Below are 17,409 nucleotides of genomic sequence, written 5' to 3'. Positions count from 1 at the left end.
CCACAATGGTCCCCCGTGCTGCCTCGGTGCTACACACATAAGTGTCTCCCCGCGCCGCAGCGCTCGCTCTTTAGTTCCGCGCGCAAGCGGCGCCCGCGGTGGCCTCGGGGCGGCCCCGCGGTGTTGGAGGGAGGGGTCGGGGCCAGCTGTGGAGCAGGGGGGTGGATCGGGGCCAGCTGTGGGCGTGGGTGGGTAGGGGGATCGTGCCCAGCTGTGGGGCGGCACACAGAGCCCCATTTAAGCCCGCCCGCAGCCCCTCACATGATGGGAGTGTGACGGCTCCGGGCACGAGGTAAGGGCGATGGCGCTGAGCAGAGTCCGCCTGTTCCAGCCCCGCGGCGAGGGCACCCGGCTGCTGCCCCAGGTAATCCCAGGAACCCCGCTCCTCTCCCACGGGACCCCTTGCCGAGCACCCCACGTCCCCCCCACGCCTGGGTAGCAGCGCGCTGCATCCCCGGGGGTCTCCATAGGGCTGGATCTGGGGGTCCCTTAGGGTCAGAGGCTTTGGGGTGCTGCCCTGCAGAGCCCCGCGATGAGCAGGGGTGGGTCTGGGGCTAAGCCAGGCAGCGTCGGGTGGCTCCAGGAGCCTGTGACAGTGGCCGGCTGTGGGATGAGGTGCATGGGCTGGAGGAACATTTCTGGGGGGCTGTGAGTGGCTCCTCTGTCCGTGCAGGCATCCAGGCTGCTGGAGCTGCCCTACTCCTCCTTTGATGATGATGATGATGATGACGATGAGCTGGCTGAGCAGGACCCCCCCAAACCGAGCCCCTTCAGCCGCTGCGTGCGCTACCTGGCCTTCCTCTGGAACCTCCTCTTCCTCCTGCTGGGGCTGCTGACCCTTGCCGTGGGGGTCTGGGGGCTGCTGACCAAGAGCCCCCTGCCCGGGGGGGAGCGCGGGGTGTCCCTGGGCTCGGACCCCATGCTGCTCTTCGTGCTGGCGGGGCTGGGGGCCAGCACCGTGTCCCTGGCTGGCTGCCTGGGCGCCTTGCGAGCCAGCCCCTGCCTGCTGCGCTTCTTCCTGGGCGCCGTGCTGGCTTTCGGGGGGCTGGAGCTGCTGGGGGGGCTCCTGCTGCTGCTGCTGCGGCGGCGGCTGCGGGACGCGCTGCGGGACCTGCTGCTGCTCTGCCTCCTGCGCTACCTGGAGGATCCCGACCTGCAGTTCCTGGTGGATGAGGTGCAGCAGGGCCTCCAGTGCTGCGGCCTCGAGTCCTACCGCGACTGGGAGAGCAACCCGTGAGTGGGGGCCAGGGGGGTGTGCTGGGGGACCCCGTGCCCACCACGGGGCTGAAAACCTCCTTTTTGGGACCCCATGGCCACAAGGAGGCTGAAAACCTCCTTTTTGGGACCCCATGCCCACAACGAGGCTGAAAACCTCCTTTTTGGGACCCCATGCCCACAACGGGGCTGAAAACCTCCTTTTTTGGGACCCCATGCCCACAACAAGACTGAAAACCTCGTTTTGTGGGAGCCCATGCCCACCACAGGGCTGAAAACCTCCTTTTTGGGACCCCATGCCCACAGTGAGGCTGAAAACCTCCTTTTTGGGACCCCATGCCCACAATGAGGCTGAAACCTCCTTTTTGGGAGCCCATGCCCACAGTGAGGCTGAAAACCTCCTTTTTGGGAGCCCATGCCCACAATGAGGCTGAAAACCTCCTTTTTGGGACCCCATGCCCACAGTGAGGCTGAAAACCTCCTTTTTGGGACCCCATGCCCACAGTGAGGCTGAGAACCTCCTTTTTGGGACCCCATGCCCACAAGGAGGCTGAAAACCTCCTTTTTGGGACCCCATGCCCACAATGAGGCTGAAAACCTCCTTTTTGGGACCCCATGCCCACAGTGAGGCTGAGAACCTCCTTTTTGGGACCCCATGCCCACAGTGAGGCTGAGAACCTCCTTTTTGGGACCCCATGGCCACAAGGAGCCTGAAAACCTTCATTTTGGGACCCCATGCCCATCACAGGGCTGAAAACCTCCTTTTTGGGACCCCATGCCCACAATGAGGCTGAGAACCTCCTTTTAGGGAGCCCATGCCCACAGTGAGGCTGAAAACCTCCTTTTTGGGACCCCATGCCCACCATGAGGCTGAAAACCTCGTTTTTGGGACCCCATGCCCACAATGAGACTGAAAACCTCCCTTTTGGGACCCCATGCCCGCCACGGGGCTGAAACCCCCCGTTCCTCGTGGGGTCTGTGCTGGGGACTCGCGTTGGGAGCCCCAGGACAGAGAGGGATGAGCCGGAACCCACGGCCGGTGTCCAGTTCTGTGGCTGGGGGGGGAGGGTGGGGGGGTGTGGGAGACCCCCATCCCCGCTCCCCAAAATTGTGACCCCCCCCCACGTCTCCACGTCCTTCCCACAGGTACTTCAACTGCAGCGCCCCGGGCGCGCGGGCGTGCGGCGTGCCGGCCTCCTGCTGCCGGGAGCCGCTGCAGAACGGCTCCGTGCCCAACGGCCAGTGCGGGTTCGGGGCGCTGGCGCTGGGCCCGGCGGCGGCCGGGGCCCTGCTGCACGCGGGGGGCTGCGGGGCCGCGCTGGCCGCGTGGCTACGGGGCCAGGCCGGGGCCATCGCCGCCGGGGCCGCCGCGCTGGTGCTGCTGGAGGCCGTGGGAGCGCTCATGGCGCTCGGGGTGCTCGGGGAGATCGTGGCTGTGAGGGGGTGGCAGTGAGGGCAGAGTGGGGATTGGGGTGTGCAGGGGTCCCGAATAAACCCTGTTAAAAAATCCTCAACCCGTCTGTTGCTGAGGGGGTGCAGGGGCAGTGCAGCTGTCTCTGGGTGGGGATTTGGGGATGTCTGGGGTGCTGGTCCAGCCCCAAATAAACCCTGTCAGAACCCATCTGTGTCCTGCCCATCCCACCCCAGGCCCTGGGGAGCCGCTTTCCCTCCTCCCCAGCCCACAAATAAACCCTGTCAGAACCCATCCGTGTCCTGCCCGTCCCACCCCAGGCCTTGGGGAGCCGCCTTCCCTCCTCCCCAGCCCACAACACTGACTCTTGTGCTCGTTAGGGTTTAATGAGCATTTTTCCAAACTGAGCCCCCCTCTCCTCCAGTGTGGGCAGGGGGGCCTCGACCTACACAGCGCTACAGGGCTGGTGAGCCTGCCCGAATCCTAAATGATTCCGTACTGAGCCAGCTCGTGCAGCTCCAGGTGGCTGAAGGCTTCCCAGGGACAGATGACGGTGATGTCTGGGGAGAGAGAGGACAGAGCTTGTGGCCGTGTGACCCCTTCCCCAGCCCTGCCCTCCCCCGCTGCCAAAGGGACGGCGTTCCCATACCTGTTCCCAACCCCTCCATGCCTGGGATGTCGTCACCAAACCTGCAAGGAAAGAGGAATTGCCTGGGCCTGACCCCCAGGCAGGGCCCACCCCCACCCCAGGGCCCTTCCCCACTCACCCCTGCACCCCCTTTTTGGGGGGTTTGCTCTTGAACTGCCTCGTCTGCCTCTGCTTGAACTTGGGGGGTCCCTTGCGGGGGGTGGCAGGACCCCCGCTCACCCTCGTGGCCGATTTGACCTCCAGCTTGGGGGGCTCCAGGCTCATGGCTGTGGGGAGGGGGGCTGACAGCCCCGGGGCTCACGGCGTTCCCTGGAGCTCACGGTGCTCCCTGTGGCTCACGGTGTCCCCCTGAAGCTCACGGTGTCCCCCTGAAGCTCACGGTGTCCCCTGTGGATCAGCGCTGCCACGGGACAGCTCCTCACCCCCGCTGCAGGGACATGAGGCCACCAGCTTCTCCTCCCAGCCAGCCCCAGGGGGGCTTTGCAGAGCCCCCTCCCCACAAGGCTGGCTCAGCCCAGCCCAGCGTGACTCCCCAAAGGCTGAAGGGCACCCCGAGGTGCTGCTGCTCCTCCCTCCCCTGCCCCCCACCCCACCCCAGTGTGGATGTGACACCTGGGGACCCCTCAGGGCACTGCCAGGACCCTCCCCGGCGTGCCCAGGTCTGTGTGGGGGCAGTGGGCTCCCCAAGGCTGGGAAGGGGGAGCAGGGGATGGCCCCTGGCACCAGGAGTGGGAATTTTGCGGCTCTGGGATCGGCGTGGGGGATCCGGCCCTGGGAACAGGGATCCAAGCCAGGGAAGTGTTCCTGGATGCCCCTGGGTGCAGGAAGAGCTGCAAGCGACCCCAATTCCCCTCCCGCAGAGCCCTGACTCACAGAGTGCCGCGATTCCCGATTCCAGAGCTGCTCCCTGCGCCCGGCCCGGCTCCCTCGGTCCCAGGGGTGCTCTGGGGGGCTTTTCGGGGAGGGAGATTTATCCTGCCCGGGGGTAATAGGATTATTTACCTCCCTGCTTTCCCCGGGGGTAATCCGGTGTCCTTCCCCTGCTCTGGGGGGGGAGGAGGAGGTGTCAGGATTAGCCCTGCCCGTGCCGGTGGGCAGTGGATCCCACGTGGGGGAATCCTGCCTCCTCTCCCGGGGGATCCCATTCCCGAAATGATTCCCCCAGTGTCCCCTGGCCCCAGAGGGAGCGATGGGACCCCCATTCCAGTCTCCAGCCCAGCCCGGGTGGGGGTCCTGGTCCCAGAGAGGGTCCAGCAGCCTCTGCCCGTGGCTGGTGTTGCTCCAAAGCTTCCCTAATCCAGCACTAAAGCAATTAAAAACGGCCTAATCTCGGCACACTTTAATTGAACTTCAGCCCTTGCCACTAATTGCAATTAGTTGGGCTCCAACAAATAGGATTAAAGGGATCCAGGAGTGTTTTCCATGGAGAACCACCTACTTCCCTGGCAGGCAGCAGAGCCTGGCTGTTAATTGGGGTTCATTAGTGAGTGACACTCGAGGGCTGGGTGGCTTCTTGGGGACCTCGTCCTGGGATGACGTGGAGGGGTCTGTGCGGGTCTCAACAGCTGCGAGTCCCCCAGGATGGAGGGGGGAGCTCGGGACAAGTTTCTGGGGATTTAAGATGGAGGCAGAAGAGGCACCTTGCAGGGCAGCCCGGCAGGATGTGAGTGACACCAGGGACAGGGCCAGCGTCCTTGACAGGAGGCTGCTGCTTCCCACGTGCTCCGTGCCACACGCTGCCCTCCTGAGCCCCCGCGGAGAGGCCCCTAAGAGGCTTTGTGCTGCCAGTGGGGAGGGGTCTGGCACGGCCAAGGTGCTGAAAATCCCCCTCAAGGTGCTTAAATTCCAGCTGGGAGCACAGGAGGAGGAGGGCTGGGGGGGCCGGCCAGCCTGCCCTTGGCAGGGATTTGCCATGCTGGGGAGGGCGCAGCATCCAGCTCCCGGGAAATCCGGGGCTCAGGACAGCCCTGAGTCACCGCCTGTCCCCAAGGACAGCTCCCTGGGAGCCAGGAGGTGACCCGGCCTCGTGTGACACCGCCGGGACGCCGCGCTCAGCACACAAGGAACCCCCACAAACAACCCAGGCCCGCATCCCGTCACCCCACGGGCGTCCCCCGCCGGGCTGGGCAGGCTCAGTCCTTCCCGGCGCGCAGCCTGATCTCCATCCTGAGGATCATCTTGATGTTCTCGTCCTCCACGTGCTGCTCCACGGCCGCCAAGGCCTGGGCTCCGCCGTCGCGGTGCCGCTCCAGCAGCTCCTCCACGTATCCCACCCAGACGCAGTTGGGGCAGCCGGTCCCGCAGCAGTGCGTGGGCGGGGGGGGCACCGGGGGGGCTGCACGAGGGTCCCCCCTGTCGCCATTAGGGGTGGCTGTCCTGCTGTCCCTTCCCGGAGCGCCCGAGGTGCCCCCGGGCTCTGTTGCGGTGTCCGAACGCTCCCGGGGGCTGCAGCTGGCGGCGGGCTGGGGGCGTGGGGTGCCCCTGGGGCTCTTTGGGGGCTGCAGGGAACCGAGACCCCCCCCCGATGGTGCCAGTCTGGGGGGGCACGGCGGGGCTGCTGCACCCCCAACTCAGCCACAGGAACCCTCTGCTCCCAGTGTACCCCCAGTGCCAGCACCGCCACCTCCCCCTTCCAACACCCCAATTCCAGCCCCTTATCCCGTTCCCTGCTCAGTGTACCCCCACTATCAGCACCTCCATATCCCCCTTCTAACACCCCAATTCCTGCCCCTTATCCCATTCCCTGCTCAGTGTACCCCCACTGTCAGCAGCTCCATATCCCTCTTCCAACACCCCAATTCCTGCCCCTTATCCCATTCCCTGATCCCAGAGTCCCCCCAGTGCCAGCACCTCCATATCCCCCTTCCAACACCCCAATTCCTGCCCCCCACCCCATTTCCTGCTCCCAGTGTACCCCCAGTGCCAGCACCGCCACCTCCCCCTTCCAACACCCCAATTCCTGCCCCTTATCCCATTCCCTGCTCAGTGTACCCCCACTATCAGCACCTCCATATCCCCCTTCCAACACCCCAATTCCTGCCCCTTATCACATTCCCTGCTCAGTGTACCCCCACTGTCAGCACCTCCATATCTCCCAACACCCCAATTCCTGCCCCCCACCCCATTCCCTGCTCAGTGTACCCCCACTGTCAGCACCTCCATATCCCCCTTCCAACACCCCAATTCCTGCCCCCCACCCCATTTCCTGCTCCCAGTGTACCCCCAGTGCCAACACCCTCAATTCTGCCCCTCGCCCTATTCCCTGTACCCCCCTCAGCCCCATCCCCAAGCCCCCCTTGTCCCCTCGTGTCCCCCAAGCCCCCCTCGTCCCCCGCCACCCCCGGCACCCCCCTGACGCCCCAGCACCCCCCATGTTCCCCCGTCCTCGCTCACATCTCACGCCCAGCACCTCTTGGCCCCTCCCGAGGACTGCCCCGTGTCCCGCCATGCCCAGCCCGCCGTGTCCCCCCGGTGTCCCCCCGGTGTCCCCCCGGTGTCCCCCCTGTCCCCGCTCACCCCCCGGCGCGGCCCCGCCAGGCCCCGCAGCAGCATCCGGCCGCAGCGCCCTGGCCCCGCCCCCGCCCCGAGTGACAGCTCCCACAGCCAATGGCAGCCCGGCGCGCTCAGCAGGGCTGGAGCGGCGGGGAAGGTGGGACCAATAAGCAGCAGGGGGCGGGGCCAGAAGCCGGAAGTGGCGGCGGAACGGGCACATGAGGGGCGGCGGAGCCATGGCCCGGGGACCGGGACCGGGACCGGGACAGAAAGCGGCCCGGGGACCGCGACAAAAACTGGGATCGGGACCGAAACAGGGACAGAGACCGGGATCGGGACCGAAACAGGGACACAGACCGGCATCGGGACCGAAACAGGGACAGAGACCGGGATCGGGACCGAAACAGGGCCAGGGACCGGGACAGAAAGCGGGACCAGGACAGGGACGGAAAGCGGGACCGAGATCGGAACATGGACCGGGCGTCCCGCTGCGCAGCAGGTCAGTGCCCGCGGGTTCCAATCGGGATCGCTCCCGGTTTGGGACCTGGAGCCACGCGCGGTCTCGGGGCGCGGCTGGGCCCGGGCGGGGGTCCCGTTCTCGGCGTCTGCGTCCTGATCCCTCCCCGAGCCCGGGCCCAATGCCTGCCCGTGCTGACCCTGATGTCTCCCCATGCCTCGGTCCCGGTGTCCCGCCGTGCCTGAGTCTCAGTTTCCCACCGTGCTCAAATCCCGGCATCCTTCCGTACCTGGATCCCGGTGTCCCGTAGCGTCCGAGTCCCGGTGTCCCGGGTCCCGCTGTCCCAGCCTCCAGGCCCTGCCGCTTCCCCGGAGTCCCCTCACTGCGCTCGTTTTCCCCAGGAAGGAGAAGAAGGACAACATGAAGCCCAAGCGCCCCGAGGAGCAGGAGATCCCGTTCCGCCTGCGGGAGCTCATGCGGAGCCGCGAGGCCCTGAAGCGCCCGCAGCCCGGGAAGAGGCCGGCGGCAGGTGGGACACGCAGGTGGCCCGAGCAGGTGGCCAAGGACCTGGCCCAGGAGCCCACGGCACGGCCGGATCCTGCCGTGGGACATCCTCCTCCCTCCGGTGACGGCCCAGCCGGCCGGAGGGACCCCCGTGGTGTCGCCGCTGCAGAAATGTCACCCGTCTCTCCTAGAGAAGAAGCAGCAGCAGCAGCAGAGGTGCAAGGGCCCCGAGGCCCCGGGGGACATCCCCGTGCCCAGGTTCCGGAGGGGCCGGGGCGAGTCCGAGCGTTCCTACATCTGCCGCATGGAGCAGGAGGTGCAGCGCGTCCTCTTCCTCACGGAGAACCAGCTCCAGCGGGAGCCTGAGAAGGAGGCGACGGCTCCAGAGAAGTCCAAAAGGAAAAAAGAGTGAGAGCGAGGCCCTGGGCGCCAGATGGGGCCAGCCCATGCCTGTGGCCTGTCCCCTTGCCCAGTTCTGCAGGGCATGTCTGGGGGTGCAGGTGGGGGCCCATGGGTGCCCTTTCCATGGGGATGGATGTCTGGGAACAGAGCCACAAGCCTGCTTCACCCGCCTGGGGGAAAAGCTGTGGGATTTGGGGGGCTCCCGCGGGGTGGGGACTCATTGCTTGCTCCCTTTCCCCCCCGAGCCCCAGCCGTACCGTGGCTTTTCAGGTTTCAGAAAAGGAAGCTGGAAAAAGCTCGGCAGAAAAAGGAGGAGAAGAAGGAGGACATGCTGGAGAAGAGCCTGTTGCAAGGTGAGGATGCAGTGAGGGGGGCTGAAGTGACCCCAGCCCTGGGGGGCAGCACATGGAGGGGTGGGGGAGCTGCACTGGGCACCCCGAGGGTCTCCCGCTGAGCCCGGTTCCCTTGCAGACACGGTGCCCTTCGGAGAAGTGGTGACACAGCCACCCACCATCACCTCACGGCCCAGGGGACGGGGTCCTGCCGAGCAGGTGAGCTCTGGGGACAATGCCACCCGCCCCTCGGGGACCTGGGAGGGCAGCGGGGTGGCCTCAGTGAGCCGGTGACAGCTCCTCGGAGCGCAGTGCCGGTGTCTCGCCCTGAGCTGTCCCATCTCTGCCTGCAGGCTGGACGGAAGCAGCTCCTCCTGACGCCTCGCCTGGGCCAGAGCCAGGCCTCCCCCGTGTCCCCCGTGTCCCCCGTGTCCCCCGGGATGTCGATGGCTCGCCGGCGCATCCTGGAGGAGGAGCGGGCGCGCGTCATCCGCGCCTACAGGGACATCCAGAGGCGCAAACAGCTGGAGCGGGAGCGCGCCCGGGCCGGTCCAGGCTGAGGGCTCAGGGACTCCAGAGGGACATTGTCCTCCTGCTCTTGTGTCACTGCTGAGCCCCGGGGCTTCCCACAGCTCCACGCTGCTCGGCTCAGCACGGGGGTGGGGTCCCTGCGGTGCCGCGGACCTGCTCGGAGTAAAAATTCCCGTGGGAGCCGGTGGTGTGAGCGTGTCTGTGCTCCCAGTCCCCGAGGGGTTCCTGAGGGACGCTGCTGTGCTGGCAGATGGCAGTCCCAGGCACGTCACTGTCACCACAGGCTCTGCTGGGGCAGGAACCTCGTTCCTCAGCTGTGAGAGGACCCCAGTGCCTGGCCAGCCCAGCACCCGGTGGGAGGAAAGTGAGGCAGTGCTGGGGCCGTGGAGCGTGCCACGGCACTCACGTGCACACTGTCACTGCCTTCGTTGTCACTATTGGTGACCCTGCTTGAGCCCCAGGGCTGCAGCCACACAGCCCTGCCCTTGGCATCCCTGCCCGGCCCTGCTCACGGTGACCCCGGTGCCAGGTGTGCTGCCACGTCCCCGCCGCTGCGCCCGCACCGCCCCGGTGCCACCTGCCAGCGCCCTGCGACCACCCCCGGGCAGCCCCCGGCTCCGGGGAGGCTCCGGGGCTGCTCCCGGGCGCGGCGCGGCCGCGTCTGCCTCACCTGGCCGGACAAAGGCTCCGCTGTTCCGCGGCCCCGCCGGCACAAAGCGTTCCCTGTTGGAGCGGGGCCGCCCCGCGCTGCGGCCGGCGCTGGCGGGGCCGGTGGGATCCCGCGCTTCCGGAGGGGCTGGGCACGGCCGCGGGGCCGCTCCGCTGTGCCCTGCCTCCCCTGCGTGCGGCAGTCTCTGCACTTTGTTTTTCGGGTGGCTTCGCCGTCCCCGGGAAGGTGGAGGTGCCTTTGAGGGGGTCACGCGCTGTGCCATGCGGTGCCCGCGGCCGGTGGCAGGGAGGGCGTGCTGTGGTGACAGCGGCCCTGGTGACACCGAGTGCCTGGTGCTGCTGGGCAGTGTCCCCGCTGCCGCTCGGCACCAGGTAAACACAGGTGACAGGTAAACACGGAGCACAGCCAGGGGGGCACGGCCACGTCCCGCTGCCAACACCCGGCTCCCGCGGCCGTGTCCCCGGAGCCGGGAGCGTGGGCTTGTGCCAGCTAAAGGCGCGGCCGGGAGGTGGCGAGTGCCACCCTCCCGCTGTGTGTCCCTTGTGCTGTGTGTCCCTTGTGCGGGCCCCGTGCAGGGCACGCGTGGCCAGCGGCAGCCCCAGCGCCGCCATCCCGGCTCCGGCTCAAGGAGAGTCGGTCACCCGCTGCCCCCACGGAGCCATTCCAGCCCTGAATAATTCATGGCACTGCTGGCCGCAGGCTTCCTGCCCGGAGGAGGAGGAATGGCTCTGGAGGGGAAGGCAATCCGAGCGGGAAAACCACCACGACCTTGGCACGTCCTCCGTGCTGTGCCACCTCCTGCCCGGCAGCCCATCTGCCCACGGGATGCCGGCCCAGCGGCCCCGGCTGGGGGATGGGGGTGCCGTGGAACCTTCCCGAAGCCCCCCCATGCTCCCTGTCCCTCCCTTAAATAGGGGCACGGGGCTGAGCAGCCCATAGGATTGGGAACACCTGGGACTCCCCCCTCACAGGCCACCTGTGACAGCATCATAGGAAAAACCACCTTTATTAGGGTGACCTGAAAAAAATGAAACTTGACAGAGAAAGCCACAAGGAGGGCGAGGGGCCCAGCTCCCTCCCCACTCCCTGCAGGGGTCCCCGAGCCCCGAGGGGGGAAGGCACCGAGAAGGCGGCCAGAGCTGTGGGGGCCGGTCCCCAGCCCCAGCAAGGCACTGATCCCCTGAGCCCCAGCAGCGGGGAAACAGAGGCACAGGAGGGGGCAGAGCTGGGGACAGCTTGGTGTCCATTGTGCGGTGGGATGGGGCCAGCTCAGCTCGGGGTCCCCATGGCTGGTGGGGGTCAGTGTGGGGCCAGGGGCTCGGTGCTGAGGGTGCCCTGGGCGGGGTCCCACGGGCTCCCCAGCTTTGGAGGGTCCATGGCCTGGGGAAGGCGGGGGGTCTGTGCATCACGAAGGCAGTGAGGTGACAACCGGGGGCATCCTCACGGGAACCAGTCCTTGAGGCAGGGATGAGGGGGTCCGCGGCCAGGTGGGACGGGCAGGTGGGAGCGCTGGCTCTGGGGCGGTGTCCAGGCGTCCCACGGGCGGGCAGCAGCTCTGGCTGCCAGCCGGGGTGGGACTCACACGTCAGTCAGGGCGGGATGAGGCTTGGCGAGCCCTGGGGCAGCAGGACGGAGGGGCCGCGGCTGCGGGAGCTGCGTCACGGGGGCTTCACCACCGGTTCCTGCTGTACGGGGACTGCACCTGTGGCCAGAGCGGGGTGGCACCGCGGTGGCACCAGGACCACGGACGTGTACCCTGACCTACCGGGGCGGGCGGGGGCTCTGGGTGCTGGGCAGAGCCATCACCATGGCGGGGCCGGACTTTGCCCCTGCTGCAGGCACCGTTCACCCACCTGGCAGCTCCGGGTGTCCCTCGGGATGCTGGAGTGCCGGGCCTGCGCCGCGAAGGCGTCCTCGGCTCGGAGCGTGGAGCTGGCGCTGCCGGGCATGGGGCTGGTGGAGGCGCGGGGCAGGATCACGTCGTAGGGACCTTCGCTCTGAGGGACAGACACGGGGGTGGAAGGTCACAGCACCGGGAACACCACGGGGTCCCGGGGGTGGAAGGCTTGGAAGGTGCCCCCCCCCGCGTTAGAGCAGCCATTGGGACACAGGGGTCACAGGAACACCCACACCCACACCCTGTCCCCCATGCCCGTCGCTCCTGGCAGGATGTGGCCACCCCCGGTGTCACACTCACCGTCCCCTTGTGCATCAGAGCCATCTCGGTGGGCTGGTAGACGCTGGTCAGCAGCTGCCCGTTGTAGCCACTGTATGGGGACACCGGCTTCTTGGCTGCTGAGACACGGGGACAGTCACCATGGAGCCGCTGCCACCCCACTGGGGCTCCCTGTACCTCGTTAGGAGGTTTAACGAGCTGACTCAGCAGCTGCGTGCCTTTCCCGCGGGACACTCCTGTCCCCAGGGATGGCACCGCTGCTGCCTGGCCATGGCTTGTTATTGTAGGGTCTCTTGGGTGCAGGTGCTGCTCAGGGGGACCCTCCCTCCCCCATGGGGAGCGGACACCTGGCATGCCCGCCCACGATACCCACTGGGACTGTCACCACCCCGTGTTATTGCAGGGTCTCGTGGGCCTGGGGCGGAGGGGCAGGAGCCGCGGGCACCCCACGCCGGGGAGGGAGCTCCCTGTGGCTGCTGGGCTCAGCCCAAACTGGTACACCCAGCCCGGCCAGTTCTCGGGAGCCACAACAGCAGCAGGCGCCAGTGCCAGGCAGGTCACTGCCAGACGTCTCGTCACCCACCCACCGCTGCCATCCCCGGTGGGGACATCCCCCAGGGTCCCCAAGAGGACGGTGCCCGCCGGCAGCCCTGCCATGGGGTGAGAAGGTCCCTGGCAAACCCACCAAAGGATGGCTCATCCATGGAGAAGGCCTTGTTCTCCACGAACATGCTCTGCGACTTCTGCTCCTTGAGGATGGTCTCGTAGCCCACCCCACGTGTGGGGTAGCCGTCGTCCTCAAAGGCCTGCTCGGGGCTGCGCCGTGTCACGTGCGTCACCTCGGGGATGACGTAGAGCAGGAGGAAGGCGGCGGCGTTACAGACCAGCGCAACGGCCAGCGTGGGGTCGTCCCAGCCGGGCTTGTGGCCGGCACGCTGGTTCCCGTACAGGTACATGATGGTCCACGCCAGCCAGATGGCCACGGAGAGGCCGGTGGTGGCCAGGATGAAGGCACCGTGCTTGCGCCAGCGGCCGTAGCGGCCGCAGAGGGTCGGCCAGGCCGCGCCGAAGGCGGCCACCAGCAGGGCCATGACGTAGATGAGGGCCATGACAAAATCAGCGTCCGCCAGCTGGCAGGGGTCCGCGGGGCCGCCCTCGCGCCGGGCCACCGTGATGATGAGCCACTCGGCGTTGATGATGACCTCCACCGAGGCGAGGGACAGGGCCACCGCCAGCGTCACCCAGCCCCGCGGGGCCCGGTTGCGCCGCGCCAGGAAGTTGAGGGCCACGGCGTGGGCCAGCAGGCAGGAGAAGCAGATGCCGAAGAGGACGCCGAAGAGGAAGCGGCGGGAGGCGCAGGTGGAGAAATCCGGCCCCACGATGAAGTCGAAGGTCAGGCAGAAGAGCCCGAAGGTGCCCAGGAGGAAGAAGACCTGCGTGGCCACCAGGCTCTTCTTCTGGTGGTCCTGCACGAAGGGCAGGCTGGCCACCAGGACGATGGTGAGCACGAAGGTTGTCACCACGCCGAGGCTGGCCGCTGCTTCCACCCCGACGCCCCAGCCCGCCGAGAGGTCGCAGAGGTTGTAGTAGAGGGAGGAGAGGTCGTGGCCGCAGCCCGGGGGCGGCGTGGGCTGCACGGCGGCCGTGGGGAGCAGGGCCAGCAGCACGGCCGCGGTGCCCATCCTGCACCGTGGCATCCAGGGACCCTGCGGGACACAGCGGGGTCAGGGCACAGGGGCTGGAGATCAGCTCCTGGCTCAGAGCATCCCTGCCCGTGGTCCCCACTGGATGTGAGCAGTGGTGGGGAGCCCTGCCCTGCTGGCACAGCTGAGCTCCCCCAACAGAACTCCAGACGGGACCAGGCAGCCACGTGTCCCCCACCGGCTCCTTGCCTGGAGGTTGGTGGCAGCTGAGGATGGCAGCCCCTCTGTGCCCCATATGATCCCTCCCAACGTGGGAATTCTCTGGGAATTCTCCTGATCCTTCCTCCAGTGTCAGGAGCAGCACTGTGCCTGAAGGCTCCCCGGGAACACCGAATGTGGGCCCACACCAGATGGCAGAGGGGATACTGGGGGACAGGGCTGTCCCCTTGCCTTGTCCCTGAGTGCCACCACGTTCCTCTTTCCACTTCTCCTGTCCCACTTCCCTCTGGCTTTGGGCACTGGCCCAGTGCAGGTCGCATGTCCAGCCCGCTGGCACGTAGGCAGCCGCAGCCTGGCACGGCACAGCAGAGCACGGTACGGCACGGCACGGGGTCCTAAGTCCCTGTCCCCACCGTTGCCACCCCGTTCCTGCCACCTCATGGTGGGCACGGCGAAGAGGAGGCAGCGAGGAAGCCGCAGCCTCACTGCTGGGGGAGGAAACCGGGAGGAGACCCGAGCAAGGATATGCCGGGGTCAGGACCCCCGGTCCCCCGAGGGGCACCCCGAACCGGACCCCCCCAGGCCCGGGACGGGGACAGGGTTCCCCAGCACCACGCTGGGACGAAGTCCCTGTGCCCGCGGGTTCCGGGAGCTCCGCCGCCTCCGGTTCCCACCGCGTCCCCCAGCCCGGCTTCCCCCCCACCTCCAGCCCGGTTCCCCCGCACCCTCCGCCCGGTTTCCCCCGCGCCCCCAGTTCTGCTCCTCCTGCAACCCCGCCCGGTCCCTCGCACCGCCCGTTGGCTTCCCCCGCTCCCCCGGCCCGGTGCGGCCGCAGCACTCCCGTCCCGCTTCCCCTGCCCCTCCGCCGGTCCCCCCCGCCCGGTCCTCCCGCACCCCCATCCCGCACCGTCCCGGTGCTTCCCGGCGCTCCCGCCAGGTCCTGGCTCCGAAACTCCGCCGGAGCCGCCCCCAAATCTCCGGCCGGAGGAGCCGCGGGGGCGGACGGCTCTCGGTCCCGGTCCCGGTCCTTTCCCGTCGGCGTTGCCGGTGCCCCCCAGCCCCGCAGGGCTCGCCCCCCACCCCGCCCCGCTCACCGGCCGCAGCCCCCGGTGCCCGGCGCTCCGCTCCCCCCGTGCCGAGCCGAGCCAGCCCCGGTGCCGCCGCACCGTGCGCCTGCCTGGCCCGGCCCCTCCCCGAGGTGCGGCTCAGCCCCGGGAGCGCGATTGGGGCCGGCCGGGACCTGCCCCGCCGCACCGGGCGGGGACACCGGGGTCCCGCACCGGCGGGCGTGCCGCACCGGGGCACGGAGGGGGCTGAGGGGGGGAAGAGCCCGCACTGGGGGGCGGAACGCGGGGGAGCCCACCTGGTCATCGGTGTGATGAGTCAGTGGGGCCTCAGCCACCGGTGTGGTGGGCCTGGGGGGCTCAGCCTGGCTCTGCCGAGCGCTGCTCCCCGGGAACGACTCTCAGGGGACAAGGGACGGAGCGGGGGGGGTACCCCGAGGCACGGAGGGGGCTGAGGGGGGCAGAGCCTGGGCTGGGGGTGAAGCAGGGGTGAGCCCACCTGGCCATCGGTGTGATGAGTCTGGGGGTCTCGGCCCGGCCTCGCTGATCGCTGCACGTCAGGGAAGACCCTCAGGGGACAAGGGAAGAAGCAGCGGGGTCTGTGTCACCCACACGGGATCTCCCAGCTCCGGCGGGCTCGGGGAGGGGAGCAGAGCCTTCCCCGTGTAAGGATACTCCGGCCTGGAGGGGCCTCCCGGAGGAATGTCAGCTGATGGATAAAGCCGGAGCCCTTGGCAGGGCAGCAGGACCCAGAAAACCCCAGGAAAGCCCAGAAAAGCCCTTTCTGCAGAGGGTTGGGGACCAGGGCAGCCCCAGCCCGGGGCACTGGCAGGGTTTGGTGGTCCCTGTCCCAACGGGGGTGGCCGCGACCCTGGAGCTGGGATGGCCACCCCATTCATCCCTGAGGATGGGGAAAAGCCCTGGGAGATTTGGGGCACCCCGGGGGCCCCGCCAGCCCTGGGAGAGGTTTCCAGGCAGGCGCTGCTATTTCGGGAGGGTGAAGCAAGAGGGTGAAGGATGCAGAGGAAAGTTCAATGTGCCTCCGGCGGGGCCTGCCCCGATCCAGGCCGGGATGAAAACAATCCGGGGAGAAAGGGCAGCAGAGCCTCCAGTGGCAGGACCGGCTCCCACCGGAACCGGCGGCACCCGTGGCCGGCGCCCGCCGGAGCCCCCGGGGACAGGACGGTGTGTCCGGGCTCAGAGCTGCGGCACCGCCACCCTCCCGCCCTCTTCCTAAGGATCGCTCGGCTCCGGGATTGTGTTTGGGATTGGATCATCCCTGCCCTTGCCTGCGCAGGGCAGGCGAGGGGCTCTGCAGCGGCCCTCGTGCCTCAGTTTCCCCAGGGATTTGGCTCTAGGATCGGACAGCCCTCGCTCGCCGGGAAAGGCTCAGCCTTGGATAAGCGGTGCCGGGAGCGGAGGCCGCTAGTCCTGCCGCCCCCACACCGCAGCCCGGCCTCTCCACCGGCCGCTTCCTTCCGCCGGAGGCTTTCCCGGCTGCTGACTCAGCACGAGACCCCCGTGACCCCCCGTGGGGCCACCGGCAGGCGCCCGTCCCGCCGAGGCTGCCCCGCGGCCGCACAGCGTTTCCGCACAGTGTGTCCCCGTCCTTGGCGGGAGATTTCCTCATCCCCTTCCCGTGGGAACCCCCCACCCCCCCCACGGCGGGTGATTTCGGCCCCCTCCCCACGGAGACCCTCGTGTTCCACCCCTTGTGGGCTCCTCCTCCCCACCGGGACCCTGCCCGCGTTCCCAGCCCCCATCGCCTGCTCCCGGCGCTGCTGTAGGTCCTACGGAAAGACCCCCCCAGGCTGTGGGGTCACTGGGGGGTGATGCCCACCATGTGCTGCCCCCGGTTTCCTCTCGGGGCGGTGGATCCCTGACCTCCCGGCACGGGCAGAGCCCGATCCCAGCTGCCGGCGCTCTGGGTGGGCTCGGAGCCGCGGTCCCAGTGGTGGAACTGGGCAGAACTGGTCCTCCCAGCGCAGAGGCCACACTGAGGGGCTGCGATGTCGCCCAGCACCGGCACCTGGACCCTGGCCAGGCTCTACCCGAAAACATCAGCACGCATTTTTTCCAGGCTTACCTTTCCTCGGGAGCCGCAGGGACGGGCGGCTGGCACGGCTGGCACGGTGGCACGGCTGGCTGAACCCCGTCTCCGCGGCGGCTCCCCTCGGGAAGGCGAGAGCCGTACCCGGAGCCGGGGGTCCCCGCTGCCCTCCCAGAGCCTCCCGCCGCTCCGGCCGGGGCTCGGAGCCGCTCCCAGCGGAGCCCCTCGCTCCGGCGGACGCCGTCAGCACATTTCCACCTCCTTTGCCAAGTAAATACGCACCGGTTGGCACAGGGGGGCCGGTGGCAATCGGGGAGGGGGGCCGGTGGCAATCCCGGAGCTCCCGCCGAGGGTTCCCGAGGCAGCCGAGCCCCCCGCCCCGCGGCCCCTCAGCCCCTGCCCGCGGTCGGGTTAATAACTAATCCCTTCCCGGTTCTGCGCTCCTCACGTGCCAGAATTAATGGAGCGAGAACCTCCCAGGTACCCCCCGCGCCACCGGGTCGGGCTTTAACCCTGTCCCCCGGTAGGGATCCGGCTTGGGATGAGGTGACATCCCCGGAGGGGTCTGTCCGCACCGGAGAATGACCCGAGGGT

At 68.3% G+C, this 17,409-nt stretch overlaps 5 protein-coding genes across 7 annotated transcripts; 2 read left to right on the top strand and 3 right to left on the bottom strand.

Annotated features, from left to right (window-relative positions):
* The first annotated feature begins 201 nt into the window (after positions 1–201).
* Positions 202–2,668, top strand: TSPAN10 (tetraspanin 10). Its single transcript, XM_053994735.1, has 3 exons — positions 202–364; positions 674–1,233; positions 2,362–2,668. The coding sequence occupies exons 1-3, from the start codon at positions 302–304 to the stop codon at positions 2,666–2,668; spliced, it is 930 nt and encodes a 309-aa protein (XP_053850710.1). The 5' UTR covers positions 202–301.
* Positions 2,669–2,991: 323 nt separating this feature from the next.
* On the bottom strand, positions 2,992–4,515 carry PDE6G (phosphodiesterase 6G). The gene is made up of 4 exons (XM_053995031.1): positions 4,149–4,515; positions 3,394–3,603; positions 3,276–3,316; positions 2,992–3,186 (listed from the first exon to the last, which is right to left on the bottom strand). The coding sequence occupies exons 2-4, from the start codon at positions 3,537–3,539 to the stop codon at positions 3,110–3,112; spliced, it is 264 nt and encodes an 87-aa protein (XP_053851006.1). The 5' UTR covers positions 3,540–3,603; positions 4,149–4,515; the 3' UTR covers positions 2,992–3,109.
* An 84-nt stretch (positions 4,516–4,599) lies between these two features.
* On the bottom strand, positions 4,600–6,857 carry OXLD1 (oxidoreductase like domain containing 1). Its single transcript, XM_053995030.1, has 2 exons — positions 6,792–6,857; positions 4,600–5,773 (listed from the first exon to the last, which is right to left on the bottom strand). The coding sequence occupies exons 1-2, from the start codon at positions 6,825–6,827 to the stop codon at positions 5,408–5,410; spliced, it is 402 nt and encodes a 133-aa protein (XP_053851005.1). The 5' UTR covers positions 6,828–6,857; the 3' UTR covers positions 4,600–5,407.
* A 118-nt stretch (positions 6,858–6,975) lies between these two features.
* On the top strand, positions 6,976–9,173 carry CCDC137 (coiled-coil domain containing 137). Its single transcript, XM_053994730.1, has 6 exons — positions 6,976–7,266; positions 7,626–7,753; positions 7,920–8,136; positions 8,401–8,483; positions 8,602–8,681; positions 8,816–9,173. Exons 1-6 carry the CDS (start codon positions 6,986–6,988, stop codon positions 9,020–9,022), a joined length of 996 nt encoding a protein of 331 aa, XP_053850705.1. The 5' UTR covers positions 6,976–6,985; the 3' UTR covers positions 9,023–9,173.
* A 1,477-nt stretch (positions 9,174–10,650) lies between these two features.
* Positions 10,651–17,037, bottom strand: GPRC5C (G protein-coupled receptor class C group 5 member C). Of its 3 annotated transcripts, none has more exons than XM_053994512.1 (5): positions 16,852–17,037; positions 12,525–13,545; positions 11,861–11,958; positions 11,517–11,660; positions 10,651–11,365 (listed from the first exon to the last, which is right to left on the bottom strand). In XM_053994512.1, the coding sequence occupies exons 2-5, from the start codon at positions 13,534–13,536 to the stop codon at positions 11,333–11,335; spliced, it is 1,287 nt and encodes a 428-aa protein (XP_053850487.1). In that variant the 5' UTR covers positions 13,537–13,545; positions 16,852–17,037; the 3' UTR covers positions 10,651–11,332. The 3 variants fall into 3 exon arrangements, with proteins under 3 accessions (XP_053850487.1, XP_053850486.1, XP_053850485.1); XM_053994511.1 differs by having other exon boundaries at positions 11,861–11,955; positions 16,852–16,924; XM_053994510.1 differs by lacking the exon at positions 16,852–17,037 and adding an exon at positions 14,796–14,854.
* Between the last annotated feature and the right edge of the window lie 372 nt (positions 17,038–17,409).

This window comes from Vidua macroura, chromosome 19, assembly GCF_024509145.1.
Source record: "Vidua macroura isolate BioBank_ID:100142 chromosome 19, ASM2450914v1, whole genome shotgun sequence".
NCBI classification, from domain to species: domain Eukaryota; kingdom Metazoa; phylum Chordata; class Aves; order Passeriformes; family Viduidae; genus Vidua; species Vidua macroura.
Note: the sequence above shows the minus strand (reverse complement) of the source record. Positions and strands in the feature narration are given on the sequence as shown.

Coding starts and splice junctions, on each gene's coding strand:
- PDE6G (XM_053995031.1), bottom strand. CDS start 3,539: ATGAGCCTGGAGCCCCCCAAGCTGGAGGTCAAATCGGCCACGAGGGTG. Junction 3,317..3,393: donor CCCAAAAAGGGGGTGCAGGG/GTGAGTGGGGAA, acceptor CTTTCCTTGCAG/GTTTGGTGACGACATCCCAG. Junction 3,187..3,275: donor CATGGAGGGGTTGGGAACAG/GTATGGGAACGC, acceptor CTCTCTCCCCAG/ACATCACCGTCATCTGTCCC.
- GPRC5C (XM_053994512.1), bottom strand. CDS start 13,536: ATGCCACGGTGCAGGATGGGCACCGCGGCCGTGCTGCTGGCCCTGCTC. Junction 11,661..11,860: donor CTCTGATGCACAAGGGGACG/GTGAGTGTGACA, acceptor TCTGTCCCTCAG/AGCGAAGGTCCCTACGACGT. Junction 11,366..11,516: donor GGGACACCCGGAGCTGCCAG/GTGGGTGAACGG, acceptor CTCTGGCCACAG/GTGCAGTCCCCGTACAGCAG.
- TSPAN10 (XM_053994735.1), top strand. CDS start 302: ATGGCGCTGAGCAGAGTCCGCCTGTTCCAGCCCCGCGGCGAGGGCACC. Junction 365..673: donor GCACCCGGCTGCTGCCCCAG/GTAATCCCAGGA, acceptor CTGTCCGTGCAG/GCATCCAGGCTGCTGGAGCT. Junction 1,234..2,361: donor CGCGACTGGGAGAGCAACCC/GTGAGTGGGGGC, acceptor TCCTTCCCACAG/GTACTTCAACTGCAGCGCCC.
- OXLD1 (XM_053995030.1), bottom strand. CDS start 6,827: ATGCTGCTGCGGGGCCTGGCGGGGCCGCGCCGGGGG. Junction 5,774..6,791: donor TGGCGGGGCCGCGCCGGGGG/GTGAGCGGGGAC, acceptor GGTTCCCTGCAG/CCCCCAAAGAGCCCCAGGGG.
- CCDC137 (XM_053994730.1), top strand. CDS start 6,986: ATGAGGGGCGGCGGAGCCATGGCCCGGGGACCGGGACCGGGACCGGGA. Junction 7,267..7,625: donor GGCGTCCCGCTGCGCAGCAG/GTCAGTGCCCGC, acceptor CGTTTTCCCCAG/GAAGGAGAAGAAGGACAACA. Junction 8,137..8,400: donor AAGTCCAAAAGGAAAAAAGA/GTGAGAGCGAGG, acceptor GTGGCTTTTCAG/GTTTCAGAAAAGGAAGCTGG.